This window comes from Salvelinus namaycush, chromosome 10 (genome assembly GCF_016432855.1).
Source record: "Salvelinus namaycush isolate Seneca chromosome 10, SaNama_1.0, whole genome shotgun sequence".
NCBI lineage: Eukaryota > Metazoa > Chordata > Actinopteri > Salmoniformes > Salmonidae > Salvelinus > Salvelinus namaycush.
Window position 1 is genome coordinate 37,004,188 of NC_052316.1, and position 22,008 is coordinate 37,026,195.

The 22,008-nt window shown below is 44.0% G+C and overlaps 1 protein-coding gene across 1 annotated transcript; it reads right to left on the bottom strand.

Moving 5' to 3' along the window:
• Positions 1 to 2,309: 2,309 nt before the first annotated feature.
• On the bottom strand, positions 2,310 to 21,638 carry LOC120054331 (cAMP-specific 3',5'-cyclic phosphodiesterase 4B-like). Its single transcript, XM_039001742.1, has 2 exons — positions 21,489 to 21,638; positions 2,310 to 2,508 (listed from the first exon to the last, which is right to left on the bottom strand). Exons 1-2 carry the CDS (start codon positions 21,611 to 21,613, stop codon positions 2,310 to 2,312), a joined length of 324 nt encoding a protein of 107 aa, XP_038857670.1. The 5' UTR covers positions 21,614 to 21,638.
• Positions 21,639 to 22,008: the final 370 nt, after the last annotated feature.

The window sequence follows — 22,008 nt, forward strand, 5'->3', positions numbered from 1 at the left end:
TATACCCTATCAGAGGTCCATGCAGACCAGACGTTTTGATTGCTATACCCTATCAGAGGTCCATGCAGACCAGATGTTTTGATTGTTATACCCTATCAGAGGTCCACGCAGACCAGACGTTTTGATTGCTATACCCTATCAGAGGTCCACGCAGACCAGACGTTTTGATTGCTATACCCTATCAGAGGTCCATGCAGACCAGATGTTTTGATTGCTATACCCTATCAGAGGTCCATGCAGACCAGACGTTTTGATTGCTATACCCTATCAGAGGTCCATGCAGACCAGACGTTTTGATTGTTATACCCTATCAGAGGTCCACGCAGACCAGACGTTTTGATTGCTATACCCTATCAGAGGTCCACGCAGACCAGACGTTTTGATTGCTATACCCTATCAGAGGTCCACGTAGACCAGACGTTTTGATTGCTATACCCTATCAGAGGTCCACGCAGACCAGACGTTTTGATTGTTATACCCTATCAGAGGTCCACGTAGACCAGATGTTTTGATTGCTATACCCTATCAGAGGTCCACGCAGACCAGACGTTTTGATTGCTATACCCTATCAGAGGTCCATGCAGACCAGACGTTTTGATTGCTATACCCTATCAGAGGTCCACGCAGACCAGACGTTTTGATTGCTATACCCTATCAGAGGTCCACGTAGACCAGATGTTTTGATTGCTATACCCTATCAGAGGTCCATGCAGACCAGACGTTTTGATTGTTATACCCTATCAGAGGTCCATGCAGACCAGATGTTTTGATTGTTATACCCTATCAGAGGTCCATGCAGACCAGACGTTTTGATTGTTATACCCTATCAGAGGTCCATGCAGACCAGATGTTTTGATTGTTATACCCTATCTGAAAGAGCAGAACAAGTTAATGAGTTTCGTTGACATGAAGCAACCATAGCCTCAGCTACTATAGCACAGAGAAATACATTTTAAAACACGCTATTCTGTTCTTTTGAAATACATTGTCTTAGTATCATGTTTGGTAGGCTACTCTTTGAGTCCCAGCTAATCTACTGTTAATATGCATACCGTGCAGCAGAGCTTCATGGAGCTTTGAGGATGACATGCTCAGTAAGTTTTTATCTTTTATGATATTTATCTTAATGTAGGCCTACTGATAGAGTGTAAAATACACGTCTTTCAGTAAATTCAGAGACAGGTGGGTTCTAGGTTTTTATTGAAATGACATGGAGCTATCATTAGTATCATTATCAATTAGTAGGCAAACATCCATTAAACAACCATAAATACATTTCAAGTCCCTAAAAATGTTAATTAACTTGGCAAGAGGCTTTTGTCCTGCTAATAGCCCCTCATGGGTGGATGGCTTCTTTTGTATTCCAATGTATTGAATGAATGTATTTATTCCAGTCATTTACAATTCTCATTCTCGGAGTGGAAACGTTGTTTGTAGAGTTCACAACCTGCTCCACTTGTGAAAACATGTATTCAAAATGCCTCCAGCTCACATTGTAAAGTGTTGGGTGACGCACTGATAGCCTGTAGCCTGCACCTGAATGGTGAATGGGAGGCGCACTTCAATTACCAGTTGAAGAATAAAAATAGACACACAGGCCAATTTAATTCCACTAAATTATGCAAATTATTCTATAGACCGATAAGCACAACGTTCAAATGTATTTACACCAAGAAATTAGAGCCAGAAATTCAGGGATTTTTGTAGGGTGAATTACTATGTGGATTATATACATTTACATACTTGTAGGGGTTGTTGCATTTGTCATTGTATCTGGATGAGCTATTATGAGGGTTTTGGCTGGCTATTGCCCAATTTAATGGCTCATCAATGCGTGAACTGCTGTGACCAATGTCCGTCACTACTGTAAACCGAGAACTGTATTCTAAAAATAAAAACACGGCATCTACAGTGGTAGAAATATATTATTGAATTCGATAAAAAACAAGAAAACTGTTTAAAAATGCATATGTTTAATAGGCTAATGTGCAGTGTGACAAAAATCAACAGGACAATGAGATGTTTACTGTAGCCTACATAATAAACATAGTAAAGTGCCTAATTCCTTCGATAAGGGAGAGGCTTGCTGAAAATGATGTCTGTTCTCTTTGGTCGCAATGAAAAAATGCTGAGATAAATGGTAACTAAAACAAACTGATCAGAACAACCAGATCACTTCATGGTGTGTGTGTGTGTGTGTGTGTGTGCGTGCATGCGTGCGTGTGTATGTGTGAGAAAGAGTGTTTGTAAGTGAGTGCGTGTGCATGTGGCTACATGTGTGTGCACTATGTGCGTGCGTGTGTGGTAACTTACAGTTCAGATGCGATGGAGGAGTTTCGGGACATGGACTTAGGCGAGAGTTCGTAGTCACTGTCCGAGCGGTAGAGGAAGGACTCTCTGCGCTGGTTGTGTCCAGGGAAGTTGGTGTGTAGGACCAGGCCAGACCCGGGAGACGCTGAAGGGTCCAATGGACTGCAGCTGGCTGATGGGCCATTCTCCACATCAAAGCTGCAACACAATACATAGAAAACATAATGTTACTAACAAAGTTACTACATCTATCTTTCCACTGGTCCTGCGAGGCTCAGTCGGTAGAGCATGGCGCTTGCAACGCCAAGGGTCGTGGGTTTGATTCCTGCTGGGGCCACCAGTACATCAAATGTATGCACACATGACTGTACTGTAAGTCACTTTGGATAAAAGAGTTCATTGGCATTTATTATTATCATTCTATATGTGCTATTACTTTCCATCTACAGGCCAGAACAAAACAGAACCCTGGGCTTCTATTTTGGTCCCTGTATGTACAACCAACTGACACTACAAATGACGTTCCTATGGGAAATAAAAGTTGTTCTAATTCAAGTTCCTCTAATTTCAGGTCTGCAGAAAACTCTAAACTACATCACAAAGATGGTCTGGAATGGCAACTTTCCATCATTGGTTTGCATTGTGTCAACAGAGACAGATAACATATGAAATATAATTTGCCTTGTAAAAACACAAGTTGCTGTATCATACCAAACAATGACATTAATATTCATGTGAGTACTCTGTGACATCAAGATTCATGTGAGTACTCTTTGACATCACTGTTCATGTGACTATTCTGTGACATTATGATTAATGTGAGTACTCTGTGACATCAAGATTCATGTGAGAGCACAGAGAACACAGAGAACAATGAAATGATGAGACCAGCAGGGCCACATTCAGACTTCAAACGGTATTTGTTTATAACAGATAAAAAAGGCAAAATCTTTCACAAGCTTTCATAATAAACATCCAAGACTGAGATATGCTGTGATTCTAGTTTAATTCTAACAGGAAGTACTACACATCGATTCCAGTCGTGGACAGGTTAGTGACACATCATGAAACTCTAGGCATAACTGACAAAAACTGGGGGGAAGAAATGACAACACAGATGTTGCTATTCCAATCAGAACAGGGGTGGAGGGTAAGAGAGAGGGATCTTGACAAAAAGTCCCTGGAGAGAGATCATGTTTCTGGAAAGTCTCAAGGTTTTCCAAGGGAAGGAGAGGGAGGGAGAGGGGGGAGTTGGGGAAGTGAGCGGTGAGGGAGAGGGGGGAGTTGGGGAAGTGAGCGGTGACCTGTCACTGCAGGAGGCTCCGCAAAGAGGAGGGGTCTTCTGATGCACACACACACACACAAGGCCATCAGATCATCAACACAGGGGCCCCACAAGGGTGCGTGCTCAGACCCCTCCTGTACTCCCTGTTCACCCATGACTGCGTGACCGTGCATGTCTCCAACTCAATCATCAAGTTTGCAGATGACACAGTAGTAGGCCTGATTACCAACAATGACGAGACAGCCTACAGGGAGGAGGTGAGGGCCCTCGGAGTGTGGTGTCAGGAAAGCAACCTCTCACTCAATGTCAACAAAACGAAGGAGCTGATCGTGGACTTCAGGAAACAGCAGAGGGAGCACACCCCTATCCACATCGACGGGACCACAGTGCCTCTACAACCTCAGGAGGCTGAAGAAATGTGGCTTGTCACCTAAAACCCTCAAACTTTTACAGATGCACAATTGAGGGCATCCTGTCGGGCTGCATCACCGCCTGGTACGGCAACTGCACCGCCTGCAACCACTGGGCCATCCAGAGGGTGGTGCGGTCTGCCCAACGCCTCACTGGGGGAAAAACTACCTGCCCTCCATGACACCTACAGCACCCGATGTCACAGGAAGGCCAAAAAGATCATCAAGGACAACAACCACCCGAGCCACTGCCTGTTCACCCCGCTATCATCCAGAAGGCGAGGTCAGTACAGGTGCATCAAAGCTGGGACCGAGAGACTGAAAAACAGCTTCTATCTCAAGGCCATCGGACTGTTAAATAGCTACCACTAGCCGGCTTCCACTCGGTTACTCAACCCTGCACCTTAGAGGCTGCTGCCCTATGTACATAGACTTGGAATCACTGGCCACTTTAATAATGGAACACCAGTCACTTTAATAATGTTTACATACTGCTTTACTCATCTCATATGTATATACTGTATTCTATACTACTGTAATTTAGTCAATACCATTCCAACATTGCTCAATCTAATATTTATCTATTTCTTAATTCCATTATTTTACTTTTATGTTTGTGTGTATTGTTGTGAATTGTTAGATATTACTGCACTGTTGGAGCTAGGAACACAAGCATTTCGCTACACCCACAATAACATCTGCTAAATATGTGTATGTGACCAATACAATTTGAATTGATTTGATTTAAAAGACACCATCTGATTCAGGAAACCAGCCTGGGGCCACAGATGCATGTTTGCGACCTGTGTAAGAGCAGGATGCAGTGATGTGTGTGTGTGATAGCATGCCAGATGAGTATGCACTCTATGGTTGATTACATCATTGGTCCTCAGGTCAGTGTACTGCTGTATTCCTTTGTGTGTAAGATAGAACAGGTCCATCAGGCCGGGCCGGTATACGGGTGGGTAGTTCTAAAGCTCAGGCAGCCCGAGCAGCCTCCTCATACAAACCCATCTCACATCGCCACATTGCAAAACAATAGTAGCCATTAACATCCTCTCTTACTCTCTCTCTCTTTCCAGTTCACAGAGATTAAGTACATTAAACGTGGCAAAACACTTACTTTAAGATCAAAACAAACGCCCCAGGGCTCGCTCTGACCCATGATGAAAACAACAGGACGTACACACACACATACACACAACTCAGTCCAATAATTACCGTATTAGTGATAAATAATGTTATTAAAAGCATTACATAAGGTTATTGGGGATAAGGCTTGGGAAGTATACTGTAGGGCATCAGAAATGCACTACTACTACACCCTTATTAAGTAAACAGTAAGCTCAATATCAACTCTGTTTGGATGGTGTGGGGCAACGGGATTGCCTACACTCCTGGATAGCTACAGCACTTTATTGTCTCTGGGTAATGTAGGTTTGGCTAGGGTTTGTATAGCAATAGGACAGCAGGTAACCTAGCGGTTCAGAACGTTGGGCCATTAACCGAAAGGTTGCCGGTTTGAATCCCCGAGCCGACTAGGTGAGAAATCTGTTGATGTGCCATTGAGCAAGGACCTTAACCCTGTCATGATACAACATGATGATGATGTCATATTTAGGATGTCGCAGCAACATGCAATTGTTTCTTTAAGGGTTAACTTACATTTAAGAGGATAACATCGGTTAAATATAACTTGCCAGAATATTAGGTGTTTACCGAACGTAATCAAAAGGGGAAAGAAATGCTCTTAGCTCTGAAAAAAGATATCACCTTCCTTAAACTCACCTTTCTGCCACTGAGCATATGAAACTCCAATGTGACTGGGTTGGGCAGATATAAGGTTCCTCATATACATATAGCCTATATAGCCATTATATACATATATAGCCTTTAGAAAGTATTCACACCCCTTTTTACACATTCTGTTGTGTTACGAAGTGGAATTAAAATGAACAGACAGGACTCCCTGTGGTTTCAGATTGAAGCTCAGTTAAGCTGTCCTTTACCTCTGAAGAATCTTATGTTTGTGAATCAGGTTCAACATGTGTGATAACAGTAAAACCTTCAATACAATATGTACAACACATTATTGGCATGGGCAGACTGTAGAAAGCACTTGGGTATTTCAAACAGGTCATCTTTACTTCCTCCTATCTCTTGTAACCCTAACCTGCCCAAATGTGTTCTCAAAGGTCAACCTCTATAAGTGGTGCTTTTTTGCACCTATTCTGGCACTGCAATAAGCTATTGGATTTTCTGGTGCTCTATTCATACAGCCACTCAGATCAGTTTAGATATAGAATTGGTACAATCCCCAAGCCTTTACATCATCACATGCCGAATACTACGCTTGACCCAGACAAGACAAAGTATCTGATCATTATTTCATACTTTGCAAAGAAATAATATAAAAAAAGGATGCCACAGCACAGACAGACGCATGACTCACTGTGTGAGTGAAGTAGTGACTGACTGATGTGATGCCAAAGTCCCATGACATGCAGATGGTCACAGGCCCCTGCACTAAGCCTTCACTTCCTATCCACAGCATTACTGGAATGTGCCCAATGTATAGGACCCTCTACATCAAAGCTAGAATGTACACTGAGTACAACACATTAAGGACACCTGCTCTTTCCATGACATAGAATGACCATGAGAAAGCTATGATCCCTTATTAATGTCACTTGTTAAACACTTCAATCAAATCAAACTTTATTTGTCACATGCACCGAATACAACAAGTGTAGACCTTACCGTGAAATGCTTACTTACAAGCTCTTAACCAACAGTGCAGTTCAAGAAGAATTAAGAAGATATTTACCAAATAACTAAAGTAAAAAATAATAAAAGTAACACAATAAAATAACAATAACGAGGCTTTATACGGGGGTACCGGTACCGAGTCAATGTGTGTGGGGGTACAGGTTAGTTGATGTCATTTGTACTTGTAGGTAGGGGTGAAATGACTATGCATAGATAATAAACAGCGAGTAGCAGCAGCGTACAAAATAAATGGGGGGGGGGGGGGGGGGGGGGGTAAATGTAATAGTCCGGTGGCCATTTGATTAATTGTGCAATCAGTGTGTAGATGAACGGGAGGAGACAAGTTAAAACATTATTTTTAAGCCTTGAGACAATTGAGACATGGATTGTGTATGTGTTCCATTCAGAGGGTGAATGGGCAAGACAAAAGATTTAATTGCCTTTGACCGGGGTATGATAGGAGATGCCTGGCGCACCTGTTGGTATCAAGAACTGCAACGCTGCTGGGTTTTTCACACTCAACAGTTTCACGTGTGTATCAAGAAGGGTCCACCACCGAAAGGACATCCAGCCAACTTGACATAACTCTGGGATGCATTGGAGTCGACATGGGCCAGCATCCCTGTGGAACACTTCCGACACCTTGTAGAGTCGATGAATTGAGACTGTTCTGTGGGTAAGGGGGGGGAGTGCAACTCAATATTAGGAAAGTGTTCCTAATGTTTGGTATACTCAGTGTATAGAATTAAGCCTGCCCCATTACCCAAAACATCAGCCTAAAATGGACACCAGACTGAGTCATAAGACTGACTGAACACAACAAAGTGGGGAGAATATTTTACAGAGAAAGACAAAGAGAGAGAGAGAGAGAGAGAGAGAGAGAGAGAGAGAGAGAGAAACTGAGAGAGAGAGAGAGAGAGAGAGAGAGAGAGAGAGAGTCAGAAAGAAACTGAGAAAGAGAGAGAGAGAATTTTGTACCATTCTCTGGATCTGTCATTCCAGCAGTTTCAAAGAATCCTGTTTTCTGACTAGATCCAGGAAGTATTTATCCAACATGTTGGCTGATGTACGCAAGCAAAAAACAAATCCCTTATTGCAGGGATTAAATTATGAGCTTTGTGGGAAGAAGGGGCCAGGAAGCATGGCCATGATTGTCAGAGTCCGACATGTGATGTGACGGAAACATGAAACATCCATGGTTCAAATCAGCTCTGGGAGTCTGAGTAGGGAACTTCAGCTCGACTGACACTGGATACATGAATGCAAAATGGAGGATGTCAAACAGACTGGGGGAAAGGGGGAGTTGCCAGTTTTTGCTTACTAAGTGACATGACCAGAAGAACTCTGGGCCCTAGTTATAGCCCAACTTACACACTCCTTTCAGAGAAGTGAGAATGAATAGAAAAGGTGTACAGTAGAAATCATAATTTCCAGTAAGCATTAAGCATTAAGTCACTGTTCTAAAAAAGCAATCAGGAAGTCCAATCAGAAGTGTGGCTTATACATCCTTCCACAATGATACAGCTAAATCATCCCGACTTATTACATTTTTTAAAATGTATTCATTATTTTACCAGGTAAGTTGACTGAGAACACGTTCTCATTTACAGCAACAGCCTGGGGAATAGTTACAGGGGAGAGGAGGGGGATGAATGAGCCAATTGTAAACTGGGGATTAATAGGTGACCGTGATGGTTTGAGGGCAAGATTGGGAATTTAGCCAGGACACCGGGGTTAACACCCCTACTCTTACGACAAGTGCCATGGGATATTTAATGACCTTCCATGAGCTAAAGAAGACTTAACTGCCCACTGTCTTTTCTCAATGCTTAAGAAAATACATTATTTTATTTTCCTTTGTTATCTATTTATTCTCTCATTAATTGTCTTAGTCTCTTACGTCACTGTCTTTCACTCACTTCAAATCCCATAATTCTCTCCCCTCCCCATCACACATCTCTGCCTGTTTTTCTCACTTCTTGACTCCCTCTCTCTCTCTATCTATCTCTCTCACACTTGCACTCTCGTTCTCCCCCCCCCTGTTACCATGGTAATGGCCCCCTTCCCTTCCCATCAAGACTGTTGTTGATGCCAGCAGCATACCACCCTGCATACATACCACTGCTAGCTTGCTTCTGAAGCTAAGCAGGGTTGGTCCTGGTCAGTCCCTGGATGGGAGAACAGGTGCTGCTGGAAGTGGTGATGGAGGGACAGTAGGAGGCTCTCTTTCCTCTGGTCTAAAAAATATCCCAATGTGTTACGTTCCCCAGTTTCTGTGTGTAGCTTTTGTATTTGAGTGTGTGTTTCAGGAGATAGCTTCCTGAGTTCTCCCCAACCAGCTGATTGGTCGACTCAATGGCTAATTGATGATTGGAGAGCTGACCCCGCCCACTCGTCAAGAAGCAGCTGACTCTAATTACTATTGCCACCTGAAGATATAAAAGCCAGTGTTCTGTTCAGAAGAAAAAAGATTAGAGAGAGAGAGGATAGGCAGGGTGTGATCATTGAAGGCTGAGGAATGCAGAGAGTTTGATTGTGAGAGAGATATTTGCTGAGAGAGGAGGCTGATGGCTTTGGGGTAATTTACTGTGTTAGTTGTTGCTGGGAGTAGTTGGTATATTCTGTGAGTTTGTTACTCAGTCAGACAGAGCCTCATAGATGTCCTGTGTTTCTGAGTGTTTGTGAAATTGTTAATTATTCTGTTTCATTTGTTCCCAGGGGGGAAGGGGAAGGCACCTAGGGAGTGCTTAGGCAAGAGGCCCGCGGGCATACATATACCCGTAGTATATTCACTGTCTAGGCACACTAGGTAAGACCTGGGTGGACCACCCCCTGTATTTTGGTTAGGGCACCAGGTGGTGCTAAGTTAGGTAAGTTAAGTGGGTAGGCAGGTTAGATAGGAGAGGGGGAGCTTTGATATTTACTTTCTTTGCTTTGGTTCCGTCCAGCCCCTTTTCCCCATATTACTGTGTAGGAAATAAATCCTAGTAAACGGTAAATTCTGCTTTTGTGTCATCCTTACTCGCACCTACAGCCCATACCTCTTTTGCTTCACGGGGAGTTGCAGCAGGGTGTTGCGTTCCTTCTTCTTAGAGGCATGCGTAACACAATGCCCCAGGGCAGTGATTGGGGACACTGCCCTGTGTAGGGTGCTGTCTTTTGGATGGGACATGATTCTGCCATCCCCTGTGGGAGGGTGATCTTTGGCTTGCAAGCCTCCGCCTTTTTCCTCCAAACATAACGATGATCATTATGGCCAAACAGTTATATTTTTGTTTCATCAGACCAGAGGACATTTCTCCAAAAAGTACGATCTTTGTCCCCATGTGCAGTTGCAAACCGTAGTCTGGATTTTTATGGCGGTTTTGGACAAGTGGCTTCTTCCTTGCTGAGGGCCTTTCAGGTTATGTCGATATAGAACATAGATACTTTTGTACCTGTTTCCTCCAGCATCTTCACACGGTCCTTTGCTGTTGTTCTGGGGTTGATTTGCACTTTTTGCACCAAAGTACGTTCATCTCTAGGAGACAGAACGCATCTCCTTCCTGAGCGGTATGACGGCTGCGTGGTCCCATGGTGGTTATACTTGTGTACTATTGTTTGTACAGATGAACATGGTACCTTCAGGCTTTTGGAAATTGCTCCCAACGATGAACCAGACTTGTGGAGGTCTACAATTTTTTTCTGAGGTCTTGGCTGATTTCTTCTGTTTTTCTCATGATGTCAAGCAAAGAGGCACTGAGTTTGAAGGTAGGCTGTTTAAAGGCACAGTCAACTTAGTGTATGTAAACTTCTGACCCACTGGAATTGTGATTAAGTGAAATAATCTGTCTAAACAATTGTTGGAAAAATTACTTGTGTCATGCACAAAGTAGATGTCCTAACCAACATGCCAAAACTATAGTTTGTTAACAAGAAATGTGTGGAGTGGTTGAAAAACGACTTTTAATTACTCCAACCAAAGTGTATGTAAACTTCCGACTTCAACTGTATGTTCTGAGCAAGGAACTTAAACATTAGCTTTTTTACATGGCACATATTCCAACTTGTAAGTTGCTCTGGATAAGAGCGTCTGCTAAATGACTTAAATGTAAATGTAAAAATTGCACTTATACTTTCTTCTCAAACTGTGTTTTTGCATTATTTAAACCAAATTGAACAGGTTTCATTATTTATTTGAGACTAAATAGATTTTATTTAGGTATTATATGAAGTTCATTAAGTATTGTTGTAATTGTCATTTATTACAAATATAAATATATATAAAATGGCAGATTAAACGGTATCGGCTTTTTTTGGTCCTCCAATAATCGGTATCGGCGTTGAAAAATCAGAATTGGTCGACCTCTAGTTGACAATAATCAGTGGTGGACAGCATTACAGTCTCAGCCAGGTACAGTGTGATGTTAGACAGTACTGAGTAGGGATGGGCACGGTTATTTGTGATATTATATAATAGTGTAATTATTTCAAATGCCCATCCCTAGTACTGAGAGAGAGGCATTATCTAGAAGGCATGGTGATGGATACTTCCTGTTGTGGAATTACTAGAGGTGCATGGATAAACTGGAGGTGTGTGTCTGTCTGTCTCCAGGACATCCACTGCACCAATGTCTATACTGTCTACAGACTGACAGCAGTTGATAACACAGGGAGGAAAACAGTCACAGAGGTGTCACACATGGGAAAACACACTCAGCAGGCACATGGAAGTATGCACAGACACAGCACACAGACACAGATCAACACGTGTCAGGAAAAATGAACTACACTGCTGGTGTAGTAAGTGCTTTACATCACTCATCACTGTACAAGCCTGTAATCAAACTATCTGGGAGAAAACAGATCCTTCAGGCTACACTCTGGGACTGGAGAAAAGGAAACGTCCCTGGTAGGTCCCGAGTAGTGTACTGGTAGGTCCCAAGTAGTGTACTGGTAGGTCCCACGTAGTGTACTGGTAGGTCCCAAGCAGTGTACCGGCAGGTCCCAAGCAGTGTACCGGTAGGTCCCAAACAGTGTACCGGTAGGTCCCAAGCAGTGTACCGGCAGGTCCCAAGCAGTGTACCGGCAGGTCCCAAGTAGTGTGCCGGCAGGTCCCAAGCAGTGTACCGGCAGGTCCCAAGCAGTGTACCGGCAGGTCCCAAGCAGTGTACCGGCAGGTCCCAAGCAGTGTACCGGCAGGTCCCAAGCAGTGTACCGGTAGGTCCCAAGCAGTGTACCGGTAGGTCCCAAGCAGTGTACCGGTAGGTCCCAAGCAGTGTATTTTTTCAGAGGTTCATCTGCCCTACATGGTTCTGTTGGTGGGAAGAACATTCAGCTATCCTTTCCCAAAACTCAGTCCAGCCCACACTCTGCACATGACAGATAAGGAGTACATACAGGACTTCTACTACACTCTAACTACCATGGCTTTTCAGCACTTTGATGGACATGACCTTGAAGATAAAAGAGACAAGCTTTAGACGTTGACATGAAGAGATTCGGTATAGTGAGCAGAAACATTCTGTAGAGTAGAGAAATAAAATCGACGTATGTGAGGATACTACAATGAAAATGCTCAAGAATGAAAATGATGACTTAAGTAGCCAACAAGCGGAATGTGGAACGCATGAACTAAGACGTCATAAAGACGTCATTCTAGAATATGAAAACAAGAAGACACTAAACATAAACCATGTGTCTTTTGTGCCTTTTGTGGAGAAACAACAATATTCTTATTTACATATTTTCCAAATATGTCATTTCCCAAACATTCCCTTTCAGAGAGAACATAAATCACTGTCACGTTATTTTGGAAAATAAAATATGTTTTGTGACAGAGCTCATATTGGAACACTCCTCTGGAGAGGGACAATGAAAAAAAGAGGGAGAGAAAAGAAAGAAGGAGTAAGAAGACAGAGCTGAGGAAGAGAGGGAGAGGTAGAGAGAATGACAGAGGGAGAGAGGGAGAGAGAGGGAGGCCAGTCTGTGGCTGACCTGTGAGACTAAACAGAACTTGCTTTAAATGGCATTCATTCCATGGGCTGGCAAATTGCAGTGGGATAGTTTTCCATGACATTCTCTAGTCTGAATACTTTTACAAAGTCAAGTTACCCTAGGTCAAACTCTGCTCTCGGTAAGACTTTCCTCTCTCTCTCTCTCTCTCTCTCTCTATCTTTGTGTCTCTCCCCCGCTCTCTCACTCTATCTCTCTGTCACTCACAGTAACTCTACCTCTCCCTCTGTCTCTTTCTGTCTCTCTCTGTCTGTCTCTCTGTATCTCTCTCTCTCTGTGTGTGTGTGAGTCGGAGTGTGCGTAGGCATGCATGTGTGTGATTGTGTGTGTATGTGTGAAGAGAAAGCCTTTTTAGGTTATCAGAAACAGGATTTGTTCCCTGGTCTTCTGGTTTCCTCATAGTATTTCAACAGGCACTTCCTCGTTTCTGTTCACCCTTTTGTCGTCATTATCATCATCAAGCAGTGTACTGGTACAGTAGGTCCCAAGCAGTGTACTGGTACAGTAGGTCCCAAGCAGTGTACTGGTACAGTAGGTCCCAAGCAGTGTACTGGTACAGTAGGTCCCAAGCAGTGTACTGGTACAGTAGGTCCCAAGCAGTGTACTGGTACAGTAGGTCCCAAGCAGTGTACTGGTACAGTAGGTCCCAAGCAGTGTACTGGTACAGTAGGTCCCAAGCAGTGTACTGGTACAGTAGGTCCCAAGCAGTGTACTGGTACAGTAGGTCCCAAGCAGTGTACTGGTACAGTAGGTCCCAAGCAGTGTACTGGTACAGTAGGTCCCAAGCAGTGTACTGGTACAGTAGGCCCAAAGCAATGTACTGGTACAGTAGGCCCCAAGCAATGTACTGGTACAGTAGGTCCCAAGCAATGTACTGGTAGGTCCCAAGCAATGTACTGGTAGGTCCCAAGCAGTGTACTGGTACAGTAGGTCCCAAGCAGTGTACTGGTACAGTAGGTCCCAAGCAGTGTACTGGTACAGTAGGTCCCAAGCAGTGTACTGGTACAGTAGGCCCCAAGCAATGTACTGGTACAGTAGGCCCCAAGCAATGTACTGGTACAGTAGGTCCCAAGCAATGTACTGGTAGGTCCCAAGCAATGTACTGGTAGGTCCCAAGCAGTGTACTGGTACAGTAGGTCCCAAGCAGTGTACTGGTACAGTAGGTCCCAAGCAGTGTACTGGTACAGTAGGTCCCAAGCAGTGTACTGGTACAGTAGGCCCAAAGCAATGTACTGGTACAGTAGGCCCCAAGCAATGTACTGGTACAGTAGGCCCCAAGCAATGTACTGGTACAGTAGGTCCCAAGCAATGTACTGGTAGGTCCCAAGCAATGTACTGGTAGGTCCCAAGCAGTGTACTGGTACAGTAGGTCCCAAGCAGTGTACTGGTACAGTAGGTCCCAAGCAGTGTACTGGTACAGTAGGTCCCAAGCAGTGTACTGGTACAGTAGGCCCCAAGCAATGTACTGGTACAGTAGGCCCCAAGCAATGTACTGGTACAGTAGGTCCCAAGCAATGTACTGGTAGGTCCCAAGCAATGTACTGGTAGGTCCCAAGCAGTGTACTGGTACAGTAGGTCCCAAGCAATGTACTGGTAGGTCCCAAGCAGTGTACTGGTACAGTAGGTCCCAAGCAGTGTACTGGTAGGTCCCAAGCAATGTACTGGTAAGTCCCAAGCAGTGTACTGGTACAGTAGATCCCAAGCAATGTACTGGTAGGTCCCAAGCAGTGTACTGGTACAGTAGGTCCCAAGCAGTGTACTGGTAGGTCCCAAGCAATGTACTGGTAGGTCCCAAGCAGTGTACTGGTAGGTCCCAAGTAGTGTACTGGTAGGTCCCAAGCAGTGTACTTGTAGGTCCCAAGCAGTGTACTGGTAAGTCCCAAGCAGTGTACTGGTAGGTCCCAAGTAGTGTACTGGTAGGTGCCAAGCACCATAATCATCATCATCATCATCATCACTATTACTATAATCACAATAATCATTACCATAGACATCACCATCATCATTCTTCAGGGCGCAATGTGCAGTGTGCAGCCAGTCAGACATCATAAACCATGACCACACACCAACCACAGGTCTCAGCCTCACTAACTAACAAACTAAGCAAAACCTCTGGTTAACCATATCCATGACAACTGGTATACAGTAACAGTAGTCTACTGTAAGACATACTATTGTATTCTGTCTGTCCATGACCACTGAGAAACAACCCATGGGAAACACTGACACATCCCTGAAGAAAACACTCCACTGAGCCCTTCCATTGGTTCATAGCACCTGACCAGTCCAGTATTATGCTCATTGATAGGTCAGGGGAATCCTTGTCACAGTCCAAATATTTGACCAAGCCATTTCACTAGGAGAATATGTTGTGTTGGCATTTGGTGGGTGAAAAGTACAAACACTCTCATCATAAACTGCACAGGGGCAGTTATCTACACTCACACACACGCACATGCACACACACAACACACACACACGTGCAGCCTCCCCACACATAATGTAAATTATAGTCACGAATAGGGTTGCACATTTTGTGTAATGTTCAGAGGTGGAAACTTTCTGTGGGAATTAACGGGGATATATGGGAATTAATGGGAATATATGGGAATTAACGGAAATATATGCAAATGAATACTAATACCATTTAAATGCAGATGTTTTTTGCATTGGATATATTTACCATATCATATGGAGACAGAAACAAACCTTTCACCTTATCATAATTAGACATAATTGCAAATTATTAAATCCATCCAATTATTAAATCCATCCAATTGAACTTTATTTAAATGAGTTGACTCTTCACATGGGATGATTTCACTGAACAACAAAAGAAAGGGAATATTAATTGATCCCCAATGATCCACCGCATCTCCCAAGAACGATTTCAACATACATCTGTAAACGGATAGTCTAGAAACTAAAGCTTTGGTTGTCTTCCTCTCAGGCTTCCATGTCTTCTCCCTGGACTTCCTCAATGTCCACCTCTTGAACATCAGACTCTGAGGCCTCATCTTCACTGTCACTTTCCAACCTTGTTGAGGATGGCACGTTGTCAAGCTCAAAAAGCCTCAAATTTGCCCGGATGGCCACCAATTTTTTTACCCTTGTATTGGTCAGCCTGTTGCGCGCTTTGGTGTGTGTTCCCAAACAAGGACCAATTGCGCTCTGAGGTGGCTGATGTTGGTGGGATTTGGAGGATGATAGAGGGAACAGGGGAAAGATCCTCAGATCCACAAAGTCCCTTCCACCAGGTGGCTGATGAGATATGTTGGCATGACTGCCGTATTGCATCTCCATCCCAAAGCCCTTGCTTGGAAGTGTATTTTGCCAGACTGCCAAGAACCTTGCCCTCATCCAGGCCAAGGGGGTGAGACACGGTAGTGATGACACCATAAGCCTTGTTCATCTCTGCACGAGACTGGATACTCTTGCCAGCATACTTGGGGTCCAACATGTATGCTGCAGCGTTTATGGGCTTCAGGCAGACGTCTTCAAGCGTTTTGATGTATTTCAGAACTGCAGTTTCCTCTGCTTGGAGCAACAGTGAAGTGGGCAGGGCAGTACGGGTTTCTTCTCTTACATCTGCAAGCAGTCTGAACATCAGACAGGATGGCATTGTCTCCCTCAATCCGTGCAATGACTACTGCTATAGGTTTCAGGAGTTTCAGGCTGATTACCACTCTCTCTCAAAATACATCATCCAGGAGGATCCTCTTGATGGGGCTGTCCATATCAGAAGACTGTGATATGACCATTTCTTGGAGACTCCTTCCCCTCCAGGAGACTGTCAAACATGATGACAACACCACCCAAAAGGGTGTTGCTGGGCAGCTTCAATGTGGTGCTCTTATTCTTCTCACTTTGCTTGGTGAGGTAGATTCCTGCTATAACTTGATGACACTTCACATACCTAACCATTTCCTTGGCTCTCTTGTAGAGTGTATCCATTGTTTTCAGTGCCATGATGTCCTTGAGGAGCAGATTCAATGCATGAGCAGCACAGCCAATGGGTGTGATGTGAGGGTAGGACTCCTCCACTTTAGACCAAGCAGCCTTCATGTTCGCAGCATTGTCTGTCACCAGTGCAAATACCTTCTGTGGTCCAAGGTCATTGATGACTGCCTTCAGCTCATCTGCAATGTAGAGACCGGTGTGTCTGTTGTCCCTTGTGTCTGTCTGTGCTCTTGTAGAATACTGGTTGAGTGGTGGAGATGATGTAGTTAATTATTCCTTGCCCACTAACAATCGACCACCCATCAGAGATGATTGCAATACAGTCCGCTTTCTCTATGATTTGCTTGACCTTCACCTGAACTATATTACACTCTGCATCCAGCAAATGAGTAGATAAAGCATGTCTGGTTGGAGGGGTGTATGCTGGGTGAAGAACATTCAGAAATCTCTTCCAAAACACATTGACTGTGAGCATCAGAGGTGAACCAGTTGCATACACAGCTCGAGCAAGACATTCATCAGCATTTCTCTGACTACGTTACTCCATTGAGTAAAAAAAACGTCTGATTCCAGGAGGACCATGAGATGTTGCCATCGATAAGGTGTCTGATTGATCATTTTCACCTCGAATAGAAGTAGAGGGACTTTTGTCAGAGGTTGCTTGTTGTGAGTGCTGAGGAAACTTCATGCACTTGGCCAGATGATTCTGCATCTTTGTTGCATTCTTCACATATGATTTTGCAAAGTATTTGCAAATGTACACAGATATTCCTTCTACATTAGCTGCAGTGAAATATCTTCACACATCAGATAGTGCCCGTGGCATTTTCCTGTAAAGATTAGAATTTTTTTTGTAAAAAAAACCCAAATACAATTCCATGTACAGATAAATAGTTAAGCAGTTAGATTAAACAACTCATTTGTAAGATACATTTTTAAAATGAAACATGTATGGAAACAGGTGAATTAACACTCCTCAGTTAGAAGGCTCAAGCAAGCTAAAACCCACATGGTAGCAAACACTAACTAGCATAAATTGTTAACAAGTTAGAAATGATTTAAACACACTTTGCTGTAGGCTACTATTTACTAGTTAACAAAAAAATCATGTATGTCATATAAAATATATTCACCTCACCCAGTATTGTAATCAAAACTTACCATTAAGCATGTAGTCCTTGGCTCAGACAGTGTAGTAGTGTGGGCTCAATAGCATCTCATTAGTGTGCAAGATCTTGAGAATCAGCTGTACATGTGACGGAAGAGTGCATGCAGAGGGTTGCAATTCCATTGAATTGGGGATAGTTCAACCAAAATATGCCACAAGAACTAGAATTGCCTTATGTGTATCCCACAAAAAAGGTACACTGTTATAAGCTAACTTTTTTGATGAAATTAAGCAAAATTCCTCAAATTCCAGGGCTTAACCTACCATGGAAAATTTACGGAAAACTTCCTGGAAAGTTTCCGACCCTTTGCAACCCTAGTCACGAACTCACACAGCTTCCTACAGGATATACGCACAAGCAAGCAAACACAGATCATGGCCAGTAACACCACCGCACACATTAACTACAGGCAGATACTGTACATGCTCACATGAACAGACAAGCACAAGTGTGAACTAACTACAGATCTCAGATCATAATATGACCCATTTCATATAAGGAGGAAAATAATCCTGCAGCAGGAGGATTTTAATAAATATTTAAGGTCCACAGAGCGTCACAGGTCCACAGAGCGTCACTTCAAATATCCTATGTAGGCTATGTGCAGGCTACAGCGCGTCTAGTGTGAATTCTTATGTGGATTATAAGAAATTGACATATTTGTACGGGGTAGATGTATTTTTAATGAGGGGAAATCCTTTTTTTATATCAATTATTTTGTTAAATGTTCAAGGCAATCAATAGGCCGAATAAATTGTTGGTTGCCTCAGTGCCTGTGTGGTCCAAAGGTTACAGCCGCTGACCCCGGCACACATTATACCAGGATGAGTGAAATCGAATCTCTTCTCCTTCCTTCGTTCCCGTAGTCCCCCAATCGATCCGAATGGTCAAGGCGATGAGTGAGTCGAGATGCGTCGGTAGTTCACGGGCTGCAAGGTCGTCTTTTACTTCCTCCGATACTCTGTGTAGGAACAATGTCAAACAGCGCTTCCGGGTTCCAAGCACTCTCAGCTGCCAACGTGCGGAAATCCATTGCGTAGTCTGCCACACTACGGGAGTCTTGACGTAGCTGGAGCAGCTTTCGAACAGTTCCTCTCCCGGACAACGGAGAATCAAACGCCTTCCGAACTTCCTCCAAAACTCCTCCAGACTGAGGCAGACGGCGGGCTGTTGCTCCCACACTGCCGTGGCCCAGGCAAGTGCCCTCCCGGACATCAGCGTTATGATGTACGCTATCGTCGAGCGGTCTGAGGGGAACAAAGAAGGCTGCAGTTTGAAAAATGAGGGAACACTGGGAGAGAAAAGCCCGGCAGGTTCTGGAATCTCCAGCGTACCGCTCCGGAGGAGGTAAGCGGGGTTCTCGGGACACTGGGGTAGGCTGGGAGATTACGGGTGTGACCCGTAATGTATCGAACGCCTGGTCATGGCATTGCAGGGAATGGAGTCCCTCCATAAGACCTTGAAGTAACTCCTCGTGTCTTCCAAGGGTGGCTCCTTGCAGGGAGACAGCATTGTGGAGCTGGTCTGCTGGGAGAGTCTGCTGGGTCAGTCATGGCCAGTTTGTACTATCAGGTTTCAGGTATGACCCAGATACAGACAGTGTCAAAGAAAAATGTATTTCTAGTATAGGGGCAGGCAAACAACAGGTCAAAGGCAGGCAGAGGTCAGTAATCCAGAGAACGGCAGGCAGGGTCAGGGTCAGGGCAGGCAGAACTGTCAAAACTGGGAAGGACTACAAAACAGGAACAAGATCAGACAGGAGCAGGGCATCAAACGGTGGTAGGTTTCACGGAACAAAACAAACAGAGAACACCGGTATAAATACACTGGGGATAAGGGGAAGGATGGGTGACATCTGGATGGGGGTGGAGACAAGCACAGAGACAGGTGTGACAGTTTCCAAAAGTGTCTGGTGTGTGTCTGGTCATATTTTTTAAAATCAAGATCAGGGGTATTATATCTCTGACTGTCCATATTTTAAATGTGAAACTAATCAAGTGTATCGGGGGGGGTTGAGTTATTTGCACCAGAAGGGCGTATGCCGTAATCTAACCCACGCTGACACGGTAGACCTATATGTGAATGTAGTGTTCCTAACCGCTAGACCACCCCAGGTTACGATTTATCAACATTTGGGCAGCTCATTCGTAACCTTAGGATACACTTCACAATTGTATATCATAGCCTAGCGGAGACCAATATCTATATCGTGTTATTAAGTAAGCTATATGAAATGACGGTTGTTTTTGTGTATGGATGCATTTCAAATACATTTTTGTACGTTTGAATTTGCAGTAATAGGACCTACGGCTACCGTTTGAGCGAGAGAGAATATTATTTGATAACAGGCCTGATCCCAATGATTCGACTACACCCGCATGGAGAGAAAGAGAACTGCGAATTTTTAAGGAATCACAAGGCTCATTCATTTCCTGATGTAGCGGGAACATTCTCTGCAAGAAAAGGGTGATCAAGTTAAAACTTGACATCTGTAATTTTCCACTTCCACATGCACTGACTGAGTGCACAGTACTTTCCACAGGGAGCCTTGGCTCTTAAAGATGAGTATGGCCAGAGTCTCCTCTCCAGACTAGTCACGCTGGTTTTGACCCGCCCTGTCCAGCCTGCTGCTCCCTCTCTCTGCTTCTCCACAACAACAATCTACCATTTTATCATGATGATGATGATGATATTCTTGTCAAAGGTTAATGTTCTAGAGTAATGTGTGTATCTCAGCAAGGCAAATCAACTCAAAACAGGAAATCTTCTTCATAAGCGACATTGTCTTTGCAGAGCATATTGTATGTGTTTACACGGCATAAACAATAAGAAGCTGCAAAGTGGTGTTGGAGAGAATAGCTGTCATGCGGTTGGATAAACACACGTTTGAGGCCGTGACAGTGGAACAGTGGAGTGCTAATACAAATCCTGCTGGGAGTGTTTAGTTGCGTCATCACCTTGCTACATTTAGGAAATTACAATACATCAAGTAGGTGAGCTTTAGGTAACAGCACAGCTGCATCTGGATGGACCAGTAGTACAGAACTGCCAACTGTACAGACTCGCACCACACCAATGTAAACAAACAAATGCCACACAGTCAACGTGATATAGTTTTGATTCCCTAACACACACTCAACTATAGAATTCATGATTAACAGATATTTAGAGACTGAACATAGGAAAGAGAGAGAGGGCTATATATAATGAACATAGGAAAGAGAGAGAGGGCTATATATAATGAACATTGGAAAGAGAGAGACATCTACACACAAACAGAACATGGGAAAACGTATACAGAAAGGGGGAAGAAAGTCATGCCATGCAGACAACTTTGGATTGACAGCGTAAGAGGGAAAAATACAGTACATGGGGGGGTTAGAACTAAAAAGTATGCATAACAAGCACTGCATGCTATCTCTAATGAATGGCAACACATCATGCACTAAACTGAAGCTGAGAAAAGTTATAGAAGCACATGAGAGAAAGATTAAGTGAATTTGACAGAAAGCGAAAGAAAAAGACAGAGAGAAAGATAGAGAGACAGAGAGAAAAATAAAGAAAGAGACGATGTTCTATCCTTGTTCTGACCTGTGAGTGTGGCTGGAAGTATGGAGTCTCTTGATGACTTCCTCGCTGAAGTCAAAGTGGACCCTGCTTCTGTGACAGGGCGAACGCCGATACATGGCACCAACACCCCAGCTATCCAGCACCATCAAACACACACCTCAAACACACAGCAGCTCATACACACCTCAGGTCTCCACCCCCCCCCCCCCCCCCCCCCCACACACATATTCGTCATCACATTCACAATCAACATTAACTGTCTAAACAGACCAACTTCCACTATCATAAATGCAACATTCAAGCATACATCAAACACACAACAGCAGCAACAACAACCATCCAACATGCCTTGCAAGTCGCGACTCTTTCTCTCTCTCTCTCTCCCTCTCACACACACTCTCTTTCACACGCCCTTTCACACTCTGTGTGTCCAGTGAGAGCTGTGCTGTGTAGTTGTCCCAGTCCCAGCCTGCACTTCCTTCCCCTGGTGTGTGAGGAGATGTGGTCTCTCTGAGCCGGCACCGGCAGCACACTAAGACCT